Here is a 27,219-nt window from a genome sequence, read left to right on the forward strand (position 1 = left end):
AGTGGAAGAATCTCAAGAAACCCAAAGGAGAAGAAACATGATGAAAATAAGACTAAGGCCCATTATAATTCTTTTAAAAGGCCAAAAAAAAAAAAAAAAATCCAAACAAAAAGATGCTCTACCTCTACACATGCCGTATACTGGCTAAACTGACAATAGCAAATGTTGACATGGATGTGGGATAATTAGAACTCTCACAACGCTGCTGGGGGAATACTACATGGGCCAGTTTGGAAAGTGGTTTGGCAATTTCCTATAAAGTCTGACATACATTTAACCATATGATCCGGCAACTGCACTCATATTTATACGAGAAAATGAGCACATGTTCACACAAAGACCTGCTTGGGAATGCTTCCTGTGGCTTTAGTCACGAGAGCTAGAAACTGGAAACAACCCAAACGCCCATCAGCTAGTAAGTGTATGAACAAAGGGTCCCATGGCCAGCAAACAGAATACTGTTCATCAATGAAAAGAAATGGATTGCTGAAACACACCTCAACTTGGATGAATATGCAAAGCATTATGGTAAAGGAAAGAAGCTAAATGAATCGCTGAACAAGCTTTACTGTGAGAGATAATTATTTCCTATAAATAGAAATTCATTTAAGTTCTTTATGGTTTACTTTTCTTCTTTTAAATTAAGTAAAATTTAGTATTTTTTTAAAAATTAAAAAGCGATCCTAGTAGGATTCTATTAGCGTACCTTATTTCATAATATCTGAGATATCAGTTCTTTTCAGAGGTTCTATTAAGAAAGAAAATCACTGCCAACAAACTAGAGTATAGTGTACAGATACCATGGACTAGAAGATACATGCCAATTTAGAAGATATCAGAAATAGAAAAAAGAAGTATGATTCAGAATCAATAATATGTATCTCCATCCATCCATCCATATGCATCTAAAATGGTTCCTAAAATAAGGTCACATATTTAAATTTTTTTAAAAAAATTTATTTATTTGACAGAGAGAGAGCACAAGTAGGCAGAGCAGCAGGCAGAGGAAAAGGGAGAAGCAGGCTCCCCGATGAGCAGGAAGTCCGATGTGGGGCTCAATCCCTGGACCCTGGGATCATGACCCGAGCCGAAGGCAGACACTTAACTGAGCCACCCAGGTGCCCCAAGGTCACCTACACTTAATAGTTATTTCTCAGAGGACTTGAGGTCATTTTAAAACTTCTATCTTTTCTACATTAAAAAAGGCTTCATATAAATGAAAATGCATTTACAAAAACAAATGAATGATTTCTATTCAAAATAAAAAGTGTCTGGAAGTAAATATGCTAACATGTCTATAGTAGATAACTCTGGGTGTGGTGATCAGAGCTGACATTTCTTCTTTATTCATTTTTGTATTTTTAAAGTAATTCTTAAAATTGCAAAACTAAACAAAGCAAGCAAAAATTCATAAAAACTGGGAGGCACGTCCCTATATTAAAGGAGTTTACAGCAGGAGGCTCCCACGCTGGGTGACCATCATCTTCTGGTTTGCCCAGGTCTGTCCTGATTTACACACAGGAAGTCCTACGTCCCAGGATGATCGGTCACCCGCCTTCTTCATTGTTCAAATGAGTGGAGGAAGATAACTTTCAATTTCGTTCTAGAGCAGAAGTACTCCCAATTTTTTAAGGATGCCTCAGAATCCCCCAAGGAACTTGTTAAACAAGCAGATTCCAAGTTCTGTCCCTAGAGATTCTGACCCAGCTTCTGAGGTGGGGCTCAGGAGGCTGCATTTTTAAGCACTACAGGAAGTTCCTGTTTGGCCTCACAGCTCCAGGACTCCCTGGACATGTCTCCCCGCACTTCTTCTCCTTTTCTCTCTATACCCAGTGTCATCTGAAACCTTCCCCTAGCCTCTGGGTCCACCATGAGGTCACGGCTGCCTACTGCCCACCATGCATAGCCTCGGAGGGCCACCACCTCTCCTAGCTTACCACGAAGAACAAGTGGTCAGAGGAATACAAAGGATCTGATTCCCTCCTGCCAGGAAAAGGTTAGTATCTCAACTCAGACCCAAATTCACATCCAAGGGGTCACTGATTCTCCTAAACAAAGTTAAAAGTTGTGAATCACCCAGGGGTGGAAAAAGCCCTTCCATTATATGGAAACGATACATAGATCTCTCCGGTTCTTTCGCATTCCTCACTCAGCTTCTACCACACTCAAACACCATCTAGAACAAATATGCTGGAAATTCTAAAAAGATCCTTTACCCTGTCCTATACATTAGTTTCCATGTGAATGCAAGTCTGAGGTGTTAATTCTCTGTCCTGGACATAAGTCAAAAGAAAATGGGTTTTCTCGACGTAGCTATTTGGTTCAATTACTTATTTCTAAAATCTGGTATATTACTTTATGTCAGCTGTTTCTCATTAATGTGTGTGCCAGGCTCCCATTTTCGGTGGCTCTTAGCCAAGTGCGTCTCAGACTTGAATGTGCACGAGAATCCCCCGGGATCTTGTAAAAATGCATATTCTGATTCAGTAGACCCAGGGTGGGGCTTGGGAGTCTGTATTTTTTAACAAGCTCCCAAGTAATACTCAGGCTTCTGGTTCCCAGACCTCAAACAAGTAGCGAGGACAGTTGACAGGTGAAGGGTCTGGTCTGTAAGTCTGGTTTTGCCTATAAATAAAAGCAACACGAGCATTTGTTCTATCACAGGGCTTAAACTACTGTGCTACTGAGATTTGTCGGAAATTTGTTGTGTACCCCCACTTCTGGGTGGGAATGAGTCAGCAAGTTATACAACTAAATTCCTTTTCCTTGTAAATTCTTCTATCTGCTGTTTACTAAATTGCAAACTATCAAAGTTAACCTTATGATTAACCTTTTGAAAGCTTACAAAAGAAAGCACATGTGAAGGAAGGGAACTGTTTTAAGAAGTCAAGAAAATGATTTTAATTATATAAACAAGTAGAGGTTTAACATGAGAAAATGCAAGTTGGGTAGCTTTGGAAGGGTGACTTTCTCTTAAATCAAATCAGAAAGCCATTGTCTGCTGCAGGGATGCATCTCTTAACTTGAGGAGGAACAAGGAAATTAAAAGAGGCAGCAGTGAGAATGTCCTTATAGTTTTGGCTTCAAGGGAGCAGAAACTTTGGAGGGTGACTACCAGAGAGTAATTTTAGATTTAGCTGTCCAAGATCCAGAGTGAAATAATGTTTCTGTGTTATGATTATTCAAATTCCCAAACATGGAGAAGAAGAAAAGTAAAGACCACTGGGACAAAACTTAACAAAGGCTTCAAGGTACATACATAGCCTCCTTTTAAAAACCATGTCACCGGGGCGCCTGGGTGGCTCAGTGGTTTGGGCTGCTGCCTTCGGCTCGGGTCATGATCTCAGGGTCCTGGGATCGAGCCCCGCATCGGGCTCTCTGCTCCGCAGGAAGCCTGCTTCTCTCTCTCTCTCTCTCTCTCTCTCTCTCTGTCTGCCTCTCTGCCTACTTGTGATCTCTGTCTGTCAAAAAAAAAAAAAAAAAAAAAAAACCATGTCACCTGATACACAGCACAGAGAAAAAGACAGGGAGAGTGTACAGCACAAGGCATATGGCAGTCGCCTCTGAACGGTGGGACCATGTCCATCTTTGCATATTTCTATTTTTGACAGTTTCAACTATAATGTATTACTTTTACAATAAAAAATACTGAACCTTATAAAGATGGTCATGCTGAGGAAGGAAGGAAGTGAAGGAGAGGGAGGGGAGGAGGCAGGAAGACCGACAGATGGCTTCTAAAGCAAATTTTCTGTCGAATGGCAATTCCTTTACATATTTCTTTTAATTATGCCCCACAAAAGTCTTTCTCACTTTGTCCAGGATCATATAAATATTAAGGTTGTGATTATACTTGGAAGTATTAAATGACATCTGAGTAATTAGAATCTAAATTCCCAATCATCCCTCTATAATCACACTATTTCACAGATAGCAACTGGCATTTATAAACTTGACAATGTTTTAAGGGTAGAAGCCAAGGTCCTCTCCCTTCCCGGCAGAATCCACAATGTGCCAACCACCGGAGTCCGCTGTGCTCTCTCCAAGCCGCACCGCACCGCCCAGGGGCTGTGTCTGCAGGCTCCCCTGAGGGCTGAGTTCTCACTGGATGGCAGTGACCATGCTATCGCCTCAGTGGCTGATACAAGGCAAGGCCTGTTCTACTTAAAGGAGGAAACGTGCTGAGCAAGGCTGCAGTGTCACCAGCATCAGAAACAGCTTGGCCACATACCTTTAAGATGGTGATATTCCAGGTAAAGCTCTCCACTGCTTTTTGTAGTTTCCGTTCCTTCAGACCTTCCTTGGTTCCGATGCTGTGTAAGTGTTCGTGGAATTCCATGGCTGAAAGAAACAAAGCATTTTACTTCCAAGTCCAACCTGTGCTGATGAACGGGCAACGCTTATTTTTCTAGGTAGAGCTCAAAGATTCCAGTCTCCAGTGGAATTTCATAAATGTGTCTCTTTAAGAGTGTAGTAATTGAGGGGAAACACTGACAATTCATGGTCTCAGCAAGGCGGAAACATCTTAGAGTCAGCAGTCACTCCTCATGGTCTGGAAGGGAGAACAAGGCACATAAAAGCGTTCTCATTCTTATTTTAGAGATGAGTAATCTGAGGCTCGGCAAGGGTGAGAGATGGATGGCTGTGGCGGAATCAAGAGGAAGAGCTGGGACTAGAACCCAGGTCTTCAGAACCTCAGGAGGAAGATTTCAGCTCTGTGGATGCCATCTTGGCAATTGGTGATGAAATGAATGCAAAGTAATGCCCTTCCTGTCACGGAGAGTGTCAGTCTGAGGTCAGACACCAAGCCTTCCTGAAGGGGAGTAGACTGGGACAAAGGCCCTGAACTGGCTCTCTGCATTCCCATTATGACTCTTTAATATAATTTACATAATCAAATGAACGTTCCCTATTGCCATTCAAAATAGTCTCAAAAAAGCGCCTGATGCAACAACAATGCAATAATGCAGGAGTGCTATGATGGTTCATTTGCTGCTTTAGTACCATGACAACCTATGGAATTTTATATATTAAACTGCAGTCAATGATCCCACTCTGGCCAATGGGGACCCTTCAGATTGGTTCCTATGTCCTTTTGAAATGACTCATCAGCCTTTTGGCACAAGATGTTCTAGACTTACTGAGTATGTTTTCCACCCTGGCCCTGGAGCCAGGCATTTCTTGGAGGACCTCAGGGTTCTTTTACTGGGGAGTGATATTTATATACTACAATCTGGGTGTTAGGAGTGCCTATCTTTACTGAGTTTTCATTATTTTTTAGGCCTTTTCATTGGACAGATCTCAGACACATTTCTTTCTTTCTTTTTTTTTTTTTTTTTAAAGGGAAGAATAACATCTTGCTAATGCTTTTTTTTTTTTTTTTTAAAGATTATTTATTTGAGAGATGGGGAGAGCACGTGGGGAGGGCAGGGGTGGAGGGACAGACAAAGGGAAAGAGAATCTTTTAAGCGGATTCCCTGCTGAGCGTGGAACCCAATGCAGGGCTGGATCCCAGGACCCTGAGATCATGACCTGAGCTAAAGCCAAGAGTTTGTTGCTCAACCCATAGCACCACCCAGGGGCCCTGCTAAGATTTTAATTCAAATTTAAGGGTATGAGGTTTTTACATATGTTTTTAAAAATTTTATGCTTATTTTATATCTCTTAGGTGGAAAATCTTAATTCCTAACCTATTAGTAGTGAGACTGCTGAATATGACTTAAAATCTGCATTTGGGGGGAGGGGGAGGGTCCTCAGAGAGCATCTTGTTAAGAATGTATAGTAAGAATATTGTCTTCTAAGGTAAGTCAGAATAATTTTTTTCTCCACGTCGTTATGTCACTAACAAAGTCCAATTAGGTTCATTTAGCTTTTGTTTTGTTCTTCTTTTTCATCCTCTCTGTGTGTGATAGGGAAGTGCTTTTTTGGATGTAATCTGTTTTACGACTATGCGATTATGTCAAAGCTTTATACATGATTCCAAAGCCAAACCTCCTATCAGAGTGTGCTCAGGTAAGTCTTGCTTCCTCCTGGTGTCTTGCATCCAGATCCCTCCCTTCCCCTACACATTTTTGGTAGTTTTTAATTTACTTTCTCCTGTATTGTTTCTCCTTGAAAATACAAGCAGCTGTGGGGAATGACTGGCTCAGTCAATTAAGAGTCTGCTTTCACCTCAGGTCATGATCCCAGGGGGCTGGAATCCAGCCCCACATGGGGCTCCTTGCTCAGCAGGGAGCTTGCTTCTCCCTCTGCCTGCTGCTGCCCCTGCTTGTGCTCTCCCTGACAAATAAATTTAATTAATTAATTGATTGATTGGTTTTTTAAATATATAAATAATTTTTTAAAAGATTTTTAAAAATTACTTGACAGAGAGATCACAAGTAGGCAGAGAGGCAGTTGGGGTGGGGTGGGGGAAGCAGGCTCCCTGCTGAGCAGAGAGCTCAATGCTGGGCTGGATCCCAGGACCCTGGGATAATGAGCCAGGATAATTAACCCACTGAGCCACCCAGGAGCCCCTATAAATAATTTTTTTTTAATATAAAAACAACAGTGTATGTATATTCATAAACTTCCCTTTCTTGTGTACTTTCTCTTTCTTCTGTACTTGGCTTTTTGTTTTCTGTACACTGCTCAGAAATACACTGTTCTGTACCTTGGTACATAGTGGATAGAGATCACTCCATGTCAGCCTGGAGAGCTCATCCTCACTTTTTTTTTTTAACAGCTTATGGACTCCTTGAGTGGATGATTTATTTAACCAGTCCCCTCCTGATGAACACTGGGTTGTTTCAAGAGCATTTGCTGTTACAAATAATGTGGAGCAGTCATAATCTTTGTAAGACATTTCCTGTGTTCCTCTGTGTAAGCTTACTGCTCAGTTGGGCATTCCAATTTCTAACTCCCTTTCTATGCAACACCATTTCAGAGCAACTCTTTATACTGTGATTGACAGCAACTCATCTCTCAGTGTCTTTAAACAGTAAGCTAAAGCTGACACATATGATAAATACAGTAAAAGCTGCCAATTTCATCTTTTTTCTTCTTTTTTTCCCCCTCACTGAATAGGAACAATGGTTTCAATTCCTGTCTTACTAAAGGCTTAACAACATAACTGGTTTCAAGAATGAACAGTAAAATTCATTGCACTGTTTAGAAAAGTTCCACACTAACCACTCCCTTTTTCTCCAACTTCTCTTTTGCCAGTGATGGTACCAGAGAACATTCCCAATTTGATCAACTAAACCCCACCCCCACAACGCTGGTGACCAGGCGCAGACAGTGGGCTGTATACCCTCTATCTAGTTCTTCTTGGCTTAGCATACTGCACACACACACACACAAACTGACTATGAGTAGGAAGAAATCTACAGGGGTTTTTTTTGCGAGAGCCTTTAATTGCAGGCATGTGAGTACGTGCACACTTCCCCTGGCCACATCTGGGAGACTCCTGGAGAGTGCTGTGATGACTCAGACCCACTTCTGAGAACATGGCCCGGTGAAGACTGAGTGGTGAGACCTTGATGTGCTGGCTCTTCTGTTAAGATTTAACTGGACTAAGGCAAGATCTGGATTTCAGGAAGGGCCACGAACACTCAGTATTTCTATTCTGTTCATCAGGAGGCGATGCAGGCTTATAAGCATCACTGAGGATGGCAGATGGAACTCGTCACTGGAACTCAGGAGAGAGAAGAGATAATGGAGAACTGCTGGGGGAGAAGCTCTCCATAACAAGAAGGTAAACAACTGTGTGGTTTCTGAGGGAGTGCTGAGCTTAGACAAACATCTACCTCAATTTTTAGCAGCTTTCTGCAGGAAAGAAGAACCCAGGGCCAGAGGCAGTAAAAGGATGGGCTGCCCTGAGAAGGACTGAGGACTCAAGGAAGAAAAAACACAGTTAAAATGATGAAAAAAAAAAAAACGATATCGATAAGGAAGAAACAGGGAAACGTGTAAAGAAATAAGAATAGCTGAATACATGGCTGTGTCTAAAAATCTCATATTTTATATGTTTACTGAAAAGTGAGATGACATGACTCCCTCTTCTCTCCCCTCTTGAAATATCAGTAGTCCAATAAAAGTCCATACAGAAGTACTAAATGTATTAGTAATGAAATTCTTTTAAAAATGCATGCAAAGGGACGCCTGGGTGGCTCAGTGGGTTAAGCAGCTGCCTACAGCTCAGGTCATGATCCCAGGGTCCTGGCAGGGAGAGGCAGGGAGCCTTTTCTCCCTCTGCCTCTGCTTGCCACTCTGTCAGCCTGTGTGTGCTCTCTCTCTCAAACAAATAAATAAATAAATAAAATCTTAAAAAAAAAAAAATGCATGCAAAGGGGGCTCCTGGGTGGCTCAGTGGGTTAAAGCTTCTACTTTAGGCTCAGGTCATGATCCCAGAGTCCTGGGATCAAGCCCAGCATTGGGCTCTCTGCTCAGCAGGGAGCCTGCTTCCTCCTCTCTCTCTGCCTGCCTCTCTGCCTGTCAAATAAATAAATAAAATCTTTAAAAAAATGCATGCAAAAAAGGTGAGAAAACTGGAAAAATTGTGTTAAAAACATAAAACCTGACCAAAAAATATATATGCATATATTTATACATATATATATGTAACCCAAAACTTTAAAGAGCAGCCAAGACGATCAGTCCTACTGTTATATAATTCATTATTCAGCTTGCTGCACAACACAACGGTTTCTTTAAGAAATTTTTTATATTAATAACTTGTAGACGGATATTTGCAAACACCTGCTAATCTACTGATTCAAAGCATATGTTGATTTTAAGGAAATCAGAGGATTCTGACCTTGGCCCATAGAACATGACTGTACCTTTCACTTGCTTCCCTGTGATATGCAAAAGCCCAGGGCAAGGACTAAGGGCACACAGCTGAGGGAAGTGAAAGGCAACTGGCCAGGTGCTTTACATGTATTATACAGGAAACTTGGAGAGAGGCTACAGCACTTTCCCAAGGAAATGGGAAAGAAGGATTTGAATACTGGTTTGTTCGAGCCCAATGTCCCATGGTTTTTCCAACTACCATGACTTCCTTCTTTTTTTTTTTTTTAAGATTTTACTTATTTATTTTATGGAGAGAAACACAGTGAGAGAGGGAACACAAGCAGGGGAAGTGGGGGAGGGAGAAGCAGGCTTCCCACTGAGCAGGGAGCCAGCTGTGGGGCTCAATCCCAGGACCCTGAGATCATGACCTGAGTGGAAGGCAGAAGCTTAATGACTGAGCCACCCAGGAGCCCCTACCAGGTCTTATTTCTAATCAAGAGTCCCTAGAGTCCCTACCCTTACTGTGAGCTCATGCTATGGTTATGCATATCCAATAACTATGCCGTGAGGTAGAGCACTGTAAGGGCGAATGCACAGGCACTGACCCAGTTCTAAGGGAATACAGAGGGACAGCAAATGAGATTATGTGTTCGAACTGGGTCAGCCCATACATAACAAGGAAATCTAATTATATTAGATGCAAATTGCATTAGTCCCTCGATATTAAATTATCAGGAAATCTACACTAACATGTCACAGGAGGTCTTTTTGGTTCTTTCTGTCAACATTGAGTATAAAGAACTTGTCTAGTTTAGATGTTAAGTAACTTTCTCCCTATTTTCCACATTATTTTCAGCAAAGAAACATGAGCCAATGAGAAAGTGTTTAACTTACTAAGATACCACTTATATATATACCTCTTCTCCGTCCGTAAGTTATACCATTCTGTCTAAAAAGCAGAGTGAGATTTAAAGCAGCTGGTGAAAATCTAATAAGCAAAACTTTTGAGACTAAGTTAGCACTTCTCTCACCCCTGCCCCAACCCCCACAAGGGAGCCAAGTTGTTTTTGTTTTAAAATGCTTTTTCTTCAATTAGAGTTTGAGGGGGGTGGAGATGGGTGTTAACTAGCACCTGAAAGAGCCTGGGGTGGGCAATCAGTCAGAGAATAACGTTTATTGATCATACACCATGTGTAGGTCATTTGACTATATGCAGGGTTGAGCTCTACTAAAACCCAGTGCTTAGACCCGTTACTGATCACTGCAAAAAACGAGATTTCGAGAAGTATGGGGAACAATCTGAGGTAAGGGAACTAGTGCTCATATTATCAACTCACTGGCAACTCTTTCATCAAGAAATATTTATAGATTTGTTCTAGAACACAATGGCTGAGTTTAGAGGCATCAGGATAGCAAACAGGGCAACAGCAATAAAATGATGATGTGAGAATACATAACAACAGCTGCTTTTTAAATTGAGGCCAAAATAAACTCTGTAGGAAAACTATCAAAGCAGGACTTTTGTACTAGGAAACAGACACCATGCATGGGAGATTTAGGAGGCATCTACAGTCTATGTATTAAAATGTCAAATTCTACTGAATAAATTACAACCAACTGATCATTTAAGACTGGATTGTTTCATCTTACAAAGTAACTGAAAAATAAAAAATCAGACAAATTTAAATTTCTGAAACCCTGAGTAAATTCACTCGGTGTTTTTGACTTAGGTGACCGAATAGAAAAGGAGCAGATAATAAATATGTCCTAGGTAGCGCTGATCGCCCTTGAACCTTACTGTGCAATTGTAAGCAATTCCATTGGAAAGCTACATAGTAAGGTGGACAGGGAGCCCTTGCCCATTTCCTGCTCTTGATCTCTGCTACCTTAATGTTCTAAATGAACCGGTAAGAACCCTGGATGCTGATTTAAGAGAGGCTCTCTGCTTAACTCTCTCCCCAGCAGGCAGGTAGGGGGCGGGCGGAACTAGGGAGGCAAGATACACCAGCCCACCCCCACCTCCCAGCTCAACTGTACCCGCCGCAGGCTGGCTGGGCCTCAGGATGCCTTTGTTTAGAAAGGGGACCAGGCCTCTTCTGCCAGCTATTCTTGTGTTAGCCTGCACAGCTCAGCCCTACATCCTGCCTTCCTACTAACTACACTATTAACCAAACTGACATGCAGTTACACAGACTAAATACCAGACATATTTGCACGTTCCTCGTTTACCAGTTAGCAGCGTGTCTTTTTTTTTTTTTTTTTTTAAAGATTTATTTATTTGACAGAGAGAAATTACAAGTAGACAGAGAGGCAGGCAGGGAGAGAGGAAGGGAAGCAGGCTCCCTGCTGAGCAGAGAGCCCGATGCGGGACTCGATCCCAGGATCCTGAGATCATGACCTGAGCCGAAGGCAGCGGCTTAACCCACTGAGCCACCCAGGTGCCCCAGCAGCGTGTCTTTTATCTGCCTGGTGTATTACCTGTATTTTAGAGTGAAAGTCCCTGCGATCTAGGAAGGGACTGTCCATTTACATAGGTGCAGTGTTTAGAGGCAGCCCTCAGAGCCAGCTTTTAGCTCCAAGTGAAGCCTTTACGATTCCCTTTTTTTTTTTTTTTTAAGATTGTAGTTATTTACTTGACAGAGACACGGCAAGAGAGAGAGAGAGAACACAAGCAGGGGCAGTGGGAGGGAAGAAGCAGGCTTCCTGCTGAGCAGGGAGCCCTATGCGATGTGGGGCTTGATCCCAGCATCCTGGGATCATGACCTGAGCCCCGAAGGCAGAAGCTTAACAACTGAGTCACCTAGACGCCCTGCCTTTAGGATTCTTAAAAGGGTAAGCAGATGCAGAATCCCCCAAACCAGCTTCTGAGAAAGTAGAAAGAATAGAGCACTGCAGCTGTCGCTCCCTCCACAGACACAATGGAGGGCTGTCCCCGCGCACAGTCCTGCTAGCCGTGGGAAGAGGCACACCAAGGAGGCTTTCTATGCAAACTGTATATTCACCTGGGGCATTAGCCGGTGAAAGAGAGGGCTTTTTAGCTCTAAAACACAGTACTTCTCATTGATGAATTATAGGTTAAAAAAAAAACAAACAAACTGAAAAACAAAAATCCTACATGCTTCTGAAAATAATGAGAATTTTTTTGATCCTGAGAAAATTTCTTTTGTGATCATCTGCAAAATCATTATTTGGTGGTTTCAAAATTGCAGATATAAGACCAAAGAGTTCTAATGTTCTTACAAAACACAGCTCTTAGCTTCTGTGGCCTGAGCGTGGCGGTGGACTTGGAGAGAGCCCCCAGACCGGGGCTGAGGAGAAGGGAGGGGTCGCGGGCTCTTGCATGCAGGCCTACCACAGTTTAGTGACAAGAATCCCCACCGTGAAAACAATCTCTGGGTTCAAAAATAGAAGCCAGGCCAATAATAAGGAGGGAAAAAGAAGTGGGATAATTTTCTTCTTTCAGGAACAGGTTGCATTTCCCTGTAGGTTTCCAGTACCTTCCAAATATGCCACCAACACAGTTTATTCATAAATCTGTGTATTTTAGGGCTATGTTTTGCTATTCACAGTATCTTGTATTTTTCCTATAGGTTATGTCCCATTTCCTTGTCTGATTTACACTAAATGGCAGTATAAGAGCCTCAAAGAAAGTGTGGCCTAACAAACATTTACAACATGTGGGGGCAACTACGAAGGTAGGGGAAGGAAACAGGATTCCTTGATTCTACCAGGATGTTGCCACCCAAGTAAGACAAGAGATAACAGTTAATTCTGGCCAAAGAAATGGAAATCTTTGTAAGTTTTAGGAAACTTCACTTGAAAACCAGTAGCAACTAGATAAACTGTCTTTTGAAAAGGGTGACACGCTATCCAATTGCAATGGGCTATACTATTCAATAGTCAAAATACATGGTGTGTATAAAGGCATTAAAGTTTGCAGACTGTGAGCATCTGTTACGCAAACCCAATGAAGTGCATGCGAACATGGACAAAAGCCTGGGGGAAATGAGCCAGAAAGCAGAGAGAATGGTCATGTCTCATGCACAGCCCTGGCCGGGCCCACTGTTACAGCTCTTTTGCCAAAAGGATTGTCTTTGAGCCCTGGCTACTCTGTGCCAAAGAACCTACAGTCAGGTTCCCCTGACTCCATGACCCCAGGTTTCTGTTTCCAGGGAAAAGATGTGAATTATTTTTCTTGAATGTTAACCAAGAAGAAAATCTGCTCGAATTCCTTGGTGGTAATGAACTTGAGAATTAAGGAAGTGAAGAGCTGGTGATCCAGCAGCAGAGAAAGGACAAAGGGAAAACCCATACTCAGATGACTTCTGTGAGAGTTTAGTTCCATCCTGGTCTAAGGGAATGGAAGACATAGGCCATATGAACAAAAAATAGGGTCAAGTGTCCATGTTCAAAGATTTTATTCTTAATGTATCTCTACACCCAACTTGGGGCTCGAACTCATGACCCAGAGACCAAGAGTCACACGCTCCACTGGCCGAGCCAGCGGGGTGCCACAGCAACACCATTTTTAAATAAGACCACTTCCTGATCATTTCAAAGGCCAAATAACTTAGTTTTCTTCATTTATACATTAAATACAAACCTATTTTCTTAATAGTTTTCTATTTACATTCATATCAAACATTAAATACAAGGGATATTCTTATCAATTTTATCTTTTTAAGTACAATGCTAGTTCACAGTAAACTGTGGTCTAAAACAGTGATGCCCATGCCACCCTTTTAGTTTAAACACCTGCTTCACCTTTCCAGTCAGTTCTATAGGGTGTACTGAGTTTTCCACCACAGCAACATGGACATTTTACAGAATTCTGTAATATTCTGAGATGTCAAAATTAGAGTTCACTCACTGTTCTCCAAATACATAAAGTTCTACTCACCTTTAACTCAATAAATCATTTAATCTTTCCATTTTTAGCTATAATATTAAATTTAAAAAATTGGTCTGGCCACACAAAAGTATATGATTTGGGTTTTGGGTTTTTTTTTTTTTTTTTTGATTGTTTATTTTTAAAGTTTTTTTTTTTTTTATTTTAAGATTTTATTTATTCACTTGACAGAGATCACAGGTAGGCAGAGAGGCAGGCAGAGAGAGAGGAGGAAGCAGACTCCTCGTGCAACAGAGAGCCTAATGCGGGGCTCGATCCCAGGACCCTGGGATCATGACCTGAGCCGAAGGCAGAGGCTTTAACCCACTGAGCCACCCAGGCACCCCTATGATTTGTCTTTTTTTTAAATGTTAAGAACTAATTTTGGGAATTTGTCATTTCTTTCCATGTCATCTCTTGAAAATCTAAACAGCTAAAATTTTTTGTTCACATAGGCATTGGTTTCATATAATTTTCCAATTATTATTTCAAAATACTTTATAAATATTTTTAAGAGTTTCCTTTGGGAAGGGCTTAAAGCTTTATGACTAAAAATAAAACGTAAAACTGACAGATTAAGTGTGTTTTATAAAAATTAATAAATATATATAAATTTTCCAGGATGATACAATTAAGTTAACTGAGCACGTTACTAAAACTGCAAAGAATAGGGCACACTGGAGCTTCTATTAAGTTTCCTGCTTCCTATCACAGATAAACTTAGATGAAAGCCAAACAGCCATAAAAGTAAAATAGAAATGTGAAAATATATGAAACATACAATAAATAACTAAGATATGAAAAAGAGGCTTTTGCTTGGAAGGGAAGGGAGACTCAAGAAACATGGAATCACTTCCTCTTCGATTAAAATGAATGCCATTTCTTCTTGCCAAACATAAAGCAGATGACCTTTCAAACATTCTGGTTGGGATTTTCTCTACTGATTTAAATGATATGACTGTAAAATACACCATGTAGTGCAAGGCTAAATATTTTTAGAAACAAATACAATTAAAAAAATACTTAGAGAGACATATTGATCTTAAACTTATATACTTATTTTTTTAAGATTTTATTTATTTATTTGACAGACAGGGATCACAAGTAGGCAGAGAGGCAGGCAGAGAGAGAGAGAGAAGAGGAAGCAGGTTCCCCGCTGAGTGGAAAGCCCGATGTAGGGCTCAATCCCAGGACCCTGGGATCATGACCTGAGCTGAAGGCAGAGGCTTTAAACCACTGAGCCACCCAGGCACCCCTTAAACTTATATACTTAAAGATTAGTTTTTTAACTGAAAATTTACTTTGCTACCCTAAAAAACTTTTATCACAAACACAGCCAATGCAAAAATATTTTTTTATGTATTGAAAATAGAAACCATAAGCAAAGTGCAAAATCTTTCAAATGGCGAAAAAAGAAATATATATTTATATTTTATCTCAAATTTCCCAAGTTGGGTATAGTGAGATATTTCCTGGAAGATGGAATACCATATAACACAGGTCTATCTGGGACCTCGTTCAAGAGGATGATTTATCAGCGGTATTAAAAGTACCTTAATAAGCACGTTCTGCACGTGCCTTGTGGCACATCAAAGTATCTTGAACACAAAATACAGTTATCGGATATTTTTTTCCAACTAATTTAATTATAGCACCTGTTAAAATGCAGAGCCTTGTAAACTCTATGCTCTGTCCCCAGACTCCAGGGGCCTGAAGTTTGTGTGTGCTGCTAACACGTGGGCCTTTACACCATAATCCCCACAGAGACATGGAAATGCCTAATTATTTTTCATACAGTTCCAGTTGGTAGTCTCTTTTTCTTGGCCTTCTTTCCAATCTTGGCATTAACAAAAGCCAAATCATTTTAAGATGGATTTCTGAGCTGTTAAATCCCGTTCCACATGAGGTGGGATCGATAAACCAGGTCTCTTAAATATATCCCTGAAACCCAGATGGATGACAAGATCCCCGGAATGCCACATCCACAGCGGCATACTTTGTGAATGAATTGCACGAGGGAGGTTTTCCTTCCTCTGCCAGCCTGCTCCATCTGGGTAAACCGAGGTGAGAGGAAGTTGCATAACTTTCAGGCCTGTGTGGAATCCAAGTGCCGGGCCACCATCCTTACCATGCGGCCACATGAAGCACTCGGGCTGGGGTCACAGAAGCCATGAGGCGGTTAGCAGGACCCTCCCCATTTCTTTCTGCTGAGAACTAAAAAGGCCTTCTTCACCCCAATTATCTCAAAGATTAGTTTCTTTTTAAACCTAGGACACCTTTACTTGGATTGCCACTCTTAAATTGGATCCTGTCTCTCTAGCTCAGTGTGACACGATCACCACGGCACAGCGGGCCTCCTCACCTTACCTTGTCTGTGCCTCCCTTGCTTTTTGTACCTCTTCTTATCTAAATTTTTGAACAGATATTACTGTGATATGACTCAGCAATTTATAAAGTCTAAACTGGCACACAGAGTTCTCTCCTTTCCCCAGCCGCCAGTCTTCTTGCTCCCACCCCATCAGGCAACTGCTGTCGACTCCCCCTTGCGAATCCTCCCAGACAGACTCACACCCTCACAAGCACACAGGGCCCTATTCTCCTACCCCACCTTTTAAAACAAATGTTAGCAAACAGCACACACTGTTTGACTTTGAAAACTATATATAGAGATTTAACCTATACGTATTTATAAGATCTTCCTTGTGCATGTGTAATCCATAGCACCTTTGGGGGCAGGAGAATGTATGTATATACAGATTTAGATTTTATTCTTTTTTATGCTAGCATAGTGTTCTATTATGTGGATTTATCAGAATGTATCTAACGAGGGCCCTTAGGGTAACATTTAGCCTGTTCTCAGTGTTGCAAAGAAAATTCTATACACATTGTCCTTCCTCAAGTATGTGATCCTGTCTGTAGAATAAACTCTGAAAGAATGGAATTGTTGGTTCAACGTGTACCTAACTTGTAAATCTGACATTTACTGCCATACAGCCCTCCCCAGGTGTGGACCCCCAACAAGGTGACAGGTATCATTTTCCCCTCTAGCCTCATCAATTTGCAGTCTTGGATATGAATGTTTGGATCTGATGCGTGAAAAGTGGAATCTCCTTAAAATACCTCATTTACTCAGCTTCTAGAAGATCACAGTGTTCTCCTCCTGCCTGTCTGGCTGCATCCACCTCCTGTGCTTGGTCTTCCACAGGCATCCCTCCCACCAACACCTAAATGGTGGAGGGCCAGGGCTCCGTCTTCGCCACCCAGTCACTTCTTAGATGACGACGGACTCCAGGCTTAAAAGATCACTTTGTGCTTATGGATTCCAAACTCATTACCTCCAGTCTGGACCCCTCAACTGAACTTTAGACGTGGAATCCAACTAAGCATAACTTACCCGGTTCAAACCAAATCCTTGCCCTTCCCTCTCAAGCCTCTCCTGCTCAGTCCTCCCACCTCAGTGAAGAGCGTGTCTACTTCCCAGCCCTCAATCCTGCAGTCATACTCACTTCCCTCTTTCTTCCCTCCCACCCACATCCAATCTACATATCCAGAATATAGCCGAATATCCAGCATCTAACCATTTTGCCTCATTCCACCCAACTACCACCCATCAAACCATAACCAGACGGGGCTGGATTGCTGCAAAAGCTTCCTGAACGGTCTTCTGGCTGCTGTTCTTGCCCCCACGCCTTATCCTCAAGTCATCCGCTCGGACCCACCTCACTGAGAACAAAGCCAGCCCATGTGTCTGGCCTCCTGTTAGCTCTGGCTCATTGTCCGTGCTGGTTCCTACCCTCCCTCCCTCCCCCCCATCCCTCCCTGTCCTGCAGACACTGCAGCCACACTGGCTACTAATTCCTCCACTGATACAGGGACCGCCCTCACATCAAGGCCTCTGCCTCCAGAGCCCCTCTTCCCGGGATCATCATCCCTTTCCCAGATGTGTGGAAAGCTTGCTCTCCACTTCCAATCATGTTCCCATCAGAAGTCACTGAGCACTTCAGTGAGGACTTTAAAACGCCACCCTGCCTGCTCTCCTGGCATGTTCTCTACCCTTCTCTGCCTCTTGTTTATGAAACACTCACCACCCCCTGACACCTAAATGTTTTATCTATTTGCTTTTCGTTTCTTTTCTGTCTTCCACAACTAGATCTCGGCTTCACGAAGGCAGGGGTGTAGACTTTTTATTCATGGCTATATTCCCCGTACCTGGAACAGCTCTACACCTTTGACGAATGAGGCCTAACATCTTTTCATTTTGTTTTCAGTCTTCTGGGTTCTGTTATCACGCACTATGTTCAAATTCTTTGCAAAGAATATCAGGTTGTTGGCCTTTTTCTTACTGATTTGAGGAGTTCCTCACAAAGCAGGGGTATTAGTCCTTTGTTTTATGTATCGCTTACATTTTTTCTGTTTGTAGTTTTTGCTGCAACTTTGCTTCTGATAGTTTTTGCTATATAGAATTCTTTTTATGCAGTACTGATATATCAAGTTTTTCCTTGCCGTTCAAGGTTATGTCCAGGCTTCCGGGTTTGTACTGTCCCTGCCCGTACCTCCAACCACAGTTGCTGCTCCTGCCTTTGTCACGGCCACTGCTGGCATGGGCCGTCCTGTGTCACCCTGCACATGCCCTCCTGCCTGCCTGTTTGGAATTTCTGTCCTGACCTAAAATTCCCAGAAAAACCACTTGCAGGACTAAGCTGCTGTTCTGAGATCTGGTTCGCTGATCACCCAGGATGGAGTTGATCGCAGGGGGTGCTGTGGAGGGCGTGCCCTCTTGCTACCGTGTGAAGTACGCTGTGCAGTGGGGCTCTCTTTACAGGCCTGTCTCTGGAACTTCTGCCCAAGTCCCCTGGGAACAGGGAACAAAGTCCCAGCTTCTGTCGCACTGGGAGTAAGGACCTTGTAAGTGTCTGGTGAATAAGAATGATCGAATGAGTGCAGCATTCAACATTTAATACAACTCAACATATATTTGCTGAATGCTGGGCACTGCTGTTGGAGTTTGGGATATGAGATAAGTAAACTCCTGCCCCAAGGAGTTTATATTCAAGTTGCAAGAAAACACAGTAAGCCAACTGCTTGGTATCAGGTGTGCTAGGAATGCTTTTACGACTTGAGGTTAAAGTAAAATAACCAGTACTGAATTAGAGGTTCATAATCATGTCCCTGGATTTTCAGTATTTCCTCCCAACCCCTTGTTCCTTAGAGAACTCATCCAAGCAAGTAACTCTTCCATATGGATACACCAGTTCTGTCTGCAAGCCTGACTCCATCCCAAGCCTCATTATAGTTGCTTCAACAGCTTACTAGCTTTTTTCACTGGACTATCTGCTAAGGTCTGCATGTTTGTGTCTTCCTCCGAATTTATATTTTGTAATTCTAAAGTCCAGTGTGATGGTATTAGGAAGTGAGACTTTGGGGAGGTGCTTAGGTCGTGAGGGTAGAACCTTCATGAATGGGATTAGTATCCTTAGGAAAGGGATCCCAGAGAGTTCCCTAGACCCTCCCACCACGTGTGGACGCAGCATGAAGGTGCTACTTACCAACCAGGAACTGGACCTTCACCCGCCACCTATCAAATCTGCTGGCATGATAATCTGAAACTCCCCAGCCCCTAGATCTGCGGGAAATACATTTCTGTTGTTTATAAACAGTGCTGTCTGTGGTATTTGTTATAGCAGTGACGCCCTACTGTGATCATGCTCACCAGACCTGACACAGGTCTTCACGGTCAACTCCTTCCTGTTCTCACACTGCAAGCATCCACATTCCTTTGCTGGGAGGAGCTTCTGAATGTGGAGGGCAAAGGGCAGAGATGAGTCAATCAATGAGTCCCCAAGCCTGTCCCAAACTATTTTGCACCCCCACCACCTACAGCAGTTTCCTAAAGCATTCAGAACTTGAAACAAGGGCTTTATAAGAATATAAGTTCAGGACACACTGAGTTAAACTGGAGGATATTTAGCACGGTAATGTATCCTGAGAATTTCCAAAGGGGAGTAAGATTGTTATGAAAAGTTGATGATGAGATCCTTTGCTGAGGAGCGTGACCAGTATTCCTTGAATCAAGTTTTGAGAAGTGCTGGTCTAGAAAGGCAACCCCAAATACTTAATCCTTGAATTAAAAGGCTTCCATCATTTGAAGCAAGTTCTATTTCCAAACCTAATTTCTGCTGCTTCCAGAAGCAAGTACTTCCCTTAAACCAGGGCAATATATTTCATTTGTGCAGAAAGCACAGCTCGGTAACGAGGCCTTCTACACTTGGGCCCACATAGAAAGCCCTGTTCCTTCTGTTCTGCCTCCATGGATCCTGCATTCCTTCAAGTCCTTTCATTATTATTAATTTTTTTTGCAGCTTTAATAAATAATAAGCATATCTTGTCATTGAACACATTTTGCAAATGCATAACTGTGTTCTTCCTATCCTATGTTAACATGTATAATGACACAGGTCATGGCACTGACTGACCTGTAATGAAAGAATACAGGTTAATTAAAGTTGCTTTAAACTCCTTATTCCTGTAAGAAGACATATCTCTAAATATTGTTTAAATATTCTTAGAACGCATTTGTTCATTTTTACTCACTACAATGCCTTATTTCTATTATATTATGAGACTTGTAGACCATAAAATTTCAGAGCTGAAAAAGCCTTAGAGATCATCGGAACTATTTATTTTAGACCCAAAGATATCAATTAGGTGTACACATATATATATAAGCTTCTGGTATTTGTCTGAGAAAGATGATTTATTTGTGGACTTTATTTGAATTGTGGTTCTTCTAAGCTTTAATAAATGAGTATAATAGAACAGTAGCAAAACAAACAAACAAAAAAAGTGTATAGGAGTGCCAGAATTGACAGCAGCCTGACCCCTTTCCTATGGAGATGACCCAGAGAGTTCCTTTTTAAATGAAAAGTGATGCTTTTAGACTCTGTGGGTTTACAAAGGAGGAGGGAGGAAGAAGTGACAAGAAAGCATAGCTTTAGGATTTGCTCACAAGACAGGTATCTCAGGAAGGTCAAGCATCCCCACCAAATTCCCTCCCCTTCATTTGTGGAGAACTTTCACCCACGAAAGGGATGTTAGGAAAAGGGGATCCACCCCTGGAGAAGACAACTTGGCTGCCAACCAATTACACGACCAAGTACATGTCTGTGTCTGAAGAGTTTTTCTCCCTTTGTGGAGTGTGAACCCCAGAGCAGGCCTGCTCCACTCCACCCTCCAAAGAGAGGTTCTCAAAAACCTGAAGGTCCTCATTCAGGTGCAAATTCCTGAGCTCTATCCCCTCAGATTCACTGTTGGTGGTGAGGCAAAGGGACAACATTTAAAACAAGCATCCCCAGGAGATTCACACCACACTTAGGAGGAATTCTGTTAGTAAGATGGTGGTTGTGGGGATCTTAAAATGCGACTGGGTGGCAGGCACAGGAGATGGCAAAGTGTGGTAAGGCAGAGGATTCTAGGTACCAGGTGCTTATTCTGAATTTTTTTTGCCCTGAATTGGGCCTAGATGTCACCTTTGTGATCATTCTCTTTAGTCTCCCTGATCAGCAATGAAGGTTTCTTCTGGGGGAACAAAAGGGCAGGTGGGGCAGACTTGCAACTTCCTGGGTTCCCATGCCTTCACTAACTGAGCTAAATGAAGTGGCTGGGGGAGGATCTGTCAATTCAATCTCTGTTCTTTAAGAAGAGTACAGATGCAGAGCGTCCTGGAGGACTTCTGCGATCTGCCTCCAGGTCCATGTCTCCCACTCAGAGAGGTCACTCTGCACCTTCAATGTTAGGCATTAACTTCCCCGCTTGAAACTCACGTGGAGCGGCTGCAACTTAAGTGGCCCCATGCCACTGGATGGGGCTGCTTGTTTGCTTGTTTAATCTTGTATCTTTTTAAGTAACTGTAAGCAAGCCATTCCAAAATTGCTAATTAGACGACTGATCTTAGGTCACTGCATTTCAGAACCCGCACGGCACCAGGAGGGAATCACATACTTCAGTGTCACTCAGAAGGAGAAAAATGAGACAGAGGGGTAGTGACTAACCTAACGGTACACACAAGGCACAAGAACACAGGTCTATGGATCCCCAGGGAAGAACCTCTTACTTCTGTCAGACACAGGTGAGAAACACCCTGACATAAATGAAAACAGAAGTTATAGATCTCCTCTTGCAAACTTGCGAGGTGCTTTTAGGATAAATCTTAACGGCTGCTTTTACGTTTACTGTGTTGGGTAAGACACTGATGTGAGCCAAGCAAGTGACGAATGGTGACAGGTTGCTTCTCTGGTAACCCCAGCTCCTAGGAACATGCTGAGATCCGAGGAGTTTGCAAAATAAAAAAAGGAGCAATCAAATGCAGGACACGCAGGCCTGGCCCAGTGCTCTGCTTGTTCTCTCTGAGTGGGAGTGCGTCAGGCTCTCACCTGCGTTTAGTGAGACAAATCTATCAAGCCTGGCCACGGGGGAGATGTCAACTGCTCAGCAGACTAGAAGCAGCAAATTAGAAAGGAAAAAAAGCGTCGGTGTACTAACAGGCAGTCGGATACAGTACAAATTAGCAGTAGGAAGTGAAAATTGAATGGAAGTAACGAATAAACCATTAACCCTAGAACAGGATCTGAGCAGGCAGAGTGGGTTAGGGGTCCTCTAGGAACATACGGGCTCCTGGGGGACCGGGGGACATTAAACTGGAAGATAATAACAGATGCCTCTCAAAATGACCCTCGGTCGTGAAAGTTCAAATTATGTTTGGTAAAGCAAGTTTAAGGAAGATTTTCTATAACAAAATCTGTTATAGAAAGTGTTCCATTAAAAGGATTAAAACGAAGGGTAACAAAAGCTTTCATTATTTGGAAATTTAGCTTATAACCCACTTCACTAGGTAATGATGTGACCCTACCATGCATGAGAATCCCTTAGAGCTTTTAGAAAAGGGGCTTCTATTTAAATAACTCTGGGGTGGGCTGGGGTTTCTTTCATTTAGAGCCCGATCTTCCCCCGTCATTCAAAAAGAGGGTAGAATCAATTCTCCTGCCAGAAGAGGAACTAGGCTGTCGCCCACCCAAGCATCTGGATGTCACCTGTGCACTGGGCCTGCCCACGATGCCAGCGGGTTTCCTTGGCAGAAACCCCACCTAATCATTCAATACTGTCCCCACACCTGGGGAGTGTGGCCCATGCCTTCTCCTGGAACATTCTCAGTCAGGGATTCTTGGGACAGCTTCTGGTCCTTGATTCCTTCCTTCCTTCTTTCTTCTGTTGTTTAATGTAGTCATTTAAATGAAATTTAGATTTATTAGTAATTTAATTTTTATCAATATTATGTACATAGTTTAAAGAGCCAAATCACTGTTACCCATTCCCCCTTTCCAGAACTAGTTATATTCGACCCCTTTAGTTGTTTGATTCTTGTTTTAGTGTTTATGTCCATATTTCTAAGTAATATGATGATAATGTTCCATTTTTTTTTTCCTGGACATTACCTACTCAACTGCCCAAATGAAGGATGAAAATTTTGTTATTTTCACATTTCTGCTGTCAGGACACATGCTGTCTCCCAGGCATCTGCAGTCTAACAGCTCCTTAGTTCCCCTCTCAGATGATTCTCTCTTTATCCCCACCTTCACCCCAACCTGCAGAGAGGCACCTGGTGCCCCCAGGTTCTGCGCAGGTAGGGGGGCAGGAGGGTAGGCAAGGCCGGCAGTATAAATCAGATTGCATGCAGTGCCCGCTGCCAGCCTCCAACTCCTCTCCTGCACCACCTAAGCCAATTGCCACTTGTTCGGGTAGTTTTCAGTTTCTTTGTCCTGATGGACTTATGCCTTAAAAAACAAAACAAACAAAAAACAAACCCAACAAACCCTAACCGTCATTTTAATGAGGTTCAGAAGGGAGGGGAAAGTAAGTGCGTGTGTTAATTCACTGTCTTTAATAAAAAGTAAGTCATTGACTTCTTTTCCCTTTCTGGAGAGCAAATTATTCTCCAATTAAATTCACCAGATAAAAACACCCAACGAGCTGAAGCAAGGCAGTTTGGGTTTCCTTCTACTTCGTCTTCCTATCCTTTACGAAGCAGATCAAAGCAGTGACCAAAGAGGAAATTAAAATTCAAAGATAGGCTGCCATTTTGTGCCAGCAAAAGAGAGATAGATAATACATAGTGGAAAAGACTTATCCCGGGGCGCCTGGGTGGCTCAGTGGGTTGAGCCACTGCCTTCGGCTCAGGTCATGATCTCAGGGTCCTGGGATCGAGTCCCGCATCGGGCTCTCTGCTCAGCAGGGAGCCTGCTTCCCTCTCTCTCTCTCTCTCTCTCTCTGCCTGCCTCTCCATCTACTTGTGATTTCTCTCTGTCAAATAAATAAATAAAATCTTAAAAAAAAAAAAAAAAAAGAAAAGAAAAGACTTATCCCCAGAAAGAATCTGGCTACCCTTTTATCACCTTCTATAAACTATTTTTTTTAGATTATTTATTTATTTATTTGACAGAGAGAGAGAGAGAGAGATTACAGATAGGCAGAGAGGCAGGCAGAGAGAGAGGGGGAAGCAGGATCCCTGCTGAGCAGAGAGCCCAATGAGGGGCTCAATCCCAGGACCCTGGCATCATGACCTGAGCTGAAGGCAGAGGCTTTAACCTACTGAGCCACCCAGGCGCCACACCTTCTGTAAACTTTTTAAAGAACTCCTAGGAAGCTTCCCCGTCCACAGATCTCAGTCTTGCTCCCCTGCCTGTGCTCCCCTCCTTTTGCCCTGTCTTGGAAACACAAGCATGTGTTAGGTTTAGGAGAAAGTGAGTGTGTGTTCATTCACCTGTGATCCTGGAAATGCACACTCACGTGCATACAGCCACGCCAGATCTGACTGACCCCTCCCTCACTCACGCATCGGCCCAGACCCACTTGCCCTCCATCCCTCCTGCATCTCCACCCCCGCCATGCCACCTGTCCCTGCACTGGCACTAGGCCGTTGGACTCTGCCCCTGTCCGGAGGCCCTCCTTCCACTCTCTCACTCCCGAGGCTGGTGCCCTCCTACGGCATTGCGTCCGCATCCACCTGCCCAACGGAAAACGGTCCTCTCCTCCTTGGAAGTTCTCTCAAGGTCACAGCTATCTGGAGTGTCTGGGAAGAAGAGGGGCCCAGCCCCCTTTCTAAGGTCAAGTTGGTCACAACTATCCTGGATTTCTGCCCTCCTCCCTTCTTCCCTCCTTACTCCTTGTTTCATCTTTTAAGGTCTTCCTCTTTACCTCTCCAGTGGCTCTTTCCTAATTTTAGGGACATGATTTGCTTATAAAGAAGTCCCTTTGACCCCCCAGCCCTGTGCTGCAATATTCTCCTCTTAAAAGAACGGGCTCTGCAGGCTGCCTGAACCACTCATCTCCTTCGCCTTGTCCTCCCCAAGGGGGTCGCTTCTGGCCATGTGTCTGGCCTGCCAGGGTCTGCAGGATCCCAGCCCACCCTGGCTGGAGGTCTTCACTTCTTAGCATTCTTCTCTTGCCTTACCCCCTCTCTCCCTAAGAACACCATGAGCAATACCCATTTCTATCTCAAAAAAAAAAAAAAAAAAAAAAAAAAAAAAGAACCAGAGCGCTGGGAGTCTGCACCTGCTTGAACTGGGCACGCTTTTGAACATGGGCTGGAGGTGGCTGCGTGATTCCATATTTCACGGAGCTGTTTGGATGAAAGTTTATCTAGAATATAAATTTGGGTTTAGAAGTTTGAAATGCTTCTAAAAGAATCCTCGTTTATAGCGCTTGGGTACCTGTATCTTCATTGTGTCATTGTCAGATTAAGGTTCTGTAAGCAGAACAGCAATTATTTATCAGAAGTAAAATCTCATGCAAATGTTTTTGAGCCCAATACAAATTAGCAATTCTTCATATGACTAATGACTATATGCCCTTCCGATAACTGTAAACATGAGAAACAAAAGATCAAGGATTCTAAAAATAAGCACTTAGGATAACAGAAGGGCTGTGTAGGCGGTCAGCAGTAGCTGTGAAACCAAAAGATAATCGTTCTGTGCTTCTCAGGACCTTCCAGCCCAGATCATCCCGCACTATTACACAGTGGTTATTCCTGCTTGCCCTCCAAGCAAAGTTCTTAATAGGCAACACTCTTCAGCTTTTTAAATACAAGCAAATATATCCCTCACTGAAATTCAATAGAACAGCGGAAAGCTGCATTATGCTAGAAATAGTCACATTTCATAAACCAATGAAGTCACGAAGAACTGACAATAACTCTAAATGTTAATAAATAGTTCTTTTTTGTCCAATAAATGCAGCTTCAGATTCTAACAGTCCACAATTCTCATGACAATACATGAACTGAGTAGAACTGAGTACTTAGTACAAGTGAAATCACATTTAGTCAGTACTCTACTACCCTGTGTAGAATGTGAGAACAGGTGCCGTGGGTAAAATACAGAGATCTTAACATGCAAGCCTGTGGCACAGCAGGTCACGAGCCTGTTTAAAGGACAGGGAACACATTAATAAAACACACAGTCACTGAAGCTCTGTGAGCTGAACAGAACACATTCTGCAGGGCTGAATAGAATGGTTAGGAGACGTAACTCCTGCAATCACAAAGGGCTCCTGGAAGACCACTGAGACAAAAGTCTGTACGAAATGTACAGACTGGGGCGCCTGGGTGGCTCAGTGGGTTAAGCCGCTGCCTTCGGCTCAGGTCATGATCTCAGGGTCCTGGGATCGAGTCCCACATCAGGCTCTCTGCTCAGCAGGGAGCCTGCTTCCCTCTCTCTCTCTCTGCCTGCCTCTCCATCTACTTGTGATTTCTCTCTGTCAAATAAATAAATAAAATCTTTAAAAAAGAAAAGAAAAGAAAAGAAATGTACAGACTGGCCAAGAGGAGGGGAGAGAAGTCTTACCAGAGGAGAGGCTTATGAAAATCTGACTAAGGAAAAACACACTGAGAAGTGGGAAAGGCTGCCCAAAGGCCAGGCTGGATGCATACCGTCACTTCTCTTCTTTTCCTTCTCACTGTTCCCAGCAGCCTCCCAGTTGGGTTCTGCCCATGAAAATTCTCTGCACACAGATATTGTGATCACCACCTTAAATCTCAAGTTCTCTCTATTCTGCTCAAAAAATCAATGGCTCCCCACTGCCCCACCAACCAAATTCAGACTCCTAAGTAACACAGCGAAAGTACTCAATACATTCGAGTATGTGTGATTACTTTCATAATCTCCTGTTTAACTGAAAAGTTCTAGAAGGCAAACAACTATCTTGCTTACTTTTAATATTTTGGGATGTGATAGCTCTTACAAGTACATCTTACAAGTACCTTTGGTATGGCAGAAGTTCAAAACATATTTATTAAATGAATGAACAGATGATTTAACTAACAAATTTTATAAAGCATTGGCAAAATGGGCTGGCCCGTTAGTAGATAACCTTATATGGGAAGTCAGAAGCTTAGATTTGATACAACAGACTCTAGTCAGCTACTGGATAATTTTGGTACAACACTGACAGGATAAAAATGGTGTTTGAAGTATCTCATTCTAGTTGCGGTTAAAGAGAGTATTAGCCCAGAA

At 42.7% G+C, this 27,219-nt stretch overlaps 1 protein-coding gene and 1 long non-coding RNA gene across 7 annotated transcripts in view; one reads left to right on the forward strand and one right to left on the reverse strand.

Moving 5' to 3' along the window:
• PLCL2 (phospholipase C like 2) overlaps positions 1–27,219 on the reverse strand; it is a 192,473-nt gene that overhangs the window by 14,318 nt on the left and 150,936 nt on the right. For all 5 annotated transcript variants that reach the window (XM_059162536.1, XM_059162535.1, XM_059162532.1 and 2 more), the window contains exon 6: positions 4,229–4,338. In XM_059162536.1, the coding sequence (XP_059018519.1) occupies positions 4,229–4,338 (110 nt within the window). The remainder of the gene's footprint in view (positions 1–4,228; positions 4,339–27,219) is intronic.
• LOC131824507 (uncharacterized) lies at positions 6,529–21,781 on the forward strand. 2 transcript variants are annotated; one of them, XR_009350885.1, is made up of 4 exons: positions 6,530–6,832; positions 7,399–7,506; positions 7,615–7,732; positions 21,624–21,781. It is a non-coding gene; the product is annotated as an uncharacterized LOC131824507 (long non-coding RNA). The 2 variants fall into 2 exon arrangements; XR_009350884.1 differs by lacking the exon at positions 21,624–21,781 and having other exon boundaries at positions 6,529–6,832; positions 7,615–8,174.

Source organism: Mustela lutreola, chromosome 2, assembly GCF_030435805.1.
Source record: "Mustela lutreola isolate mMusLut2 chromosome 2, mMusLut2.pri, whole genome shotgun sequence".
Taxonomy (NCBI): Eukaryota; Metazoa; Chordata; class Mammalia; order Carnivora; family Mustelidae; genus Mustela; species Mustela lutreola.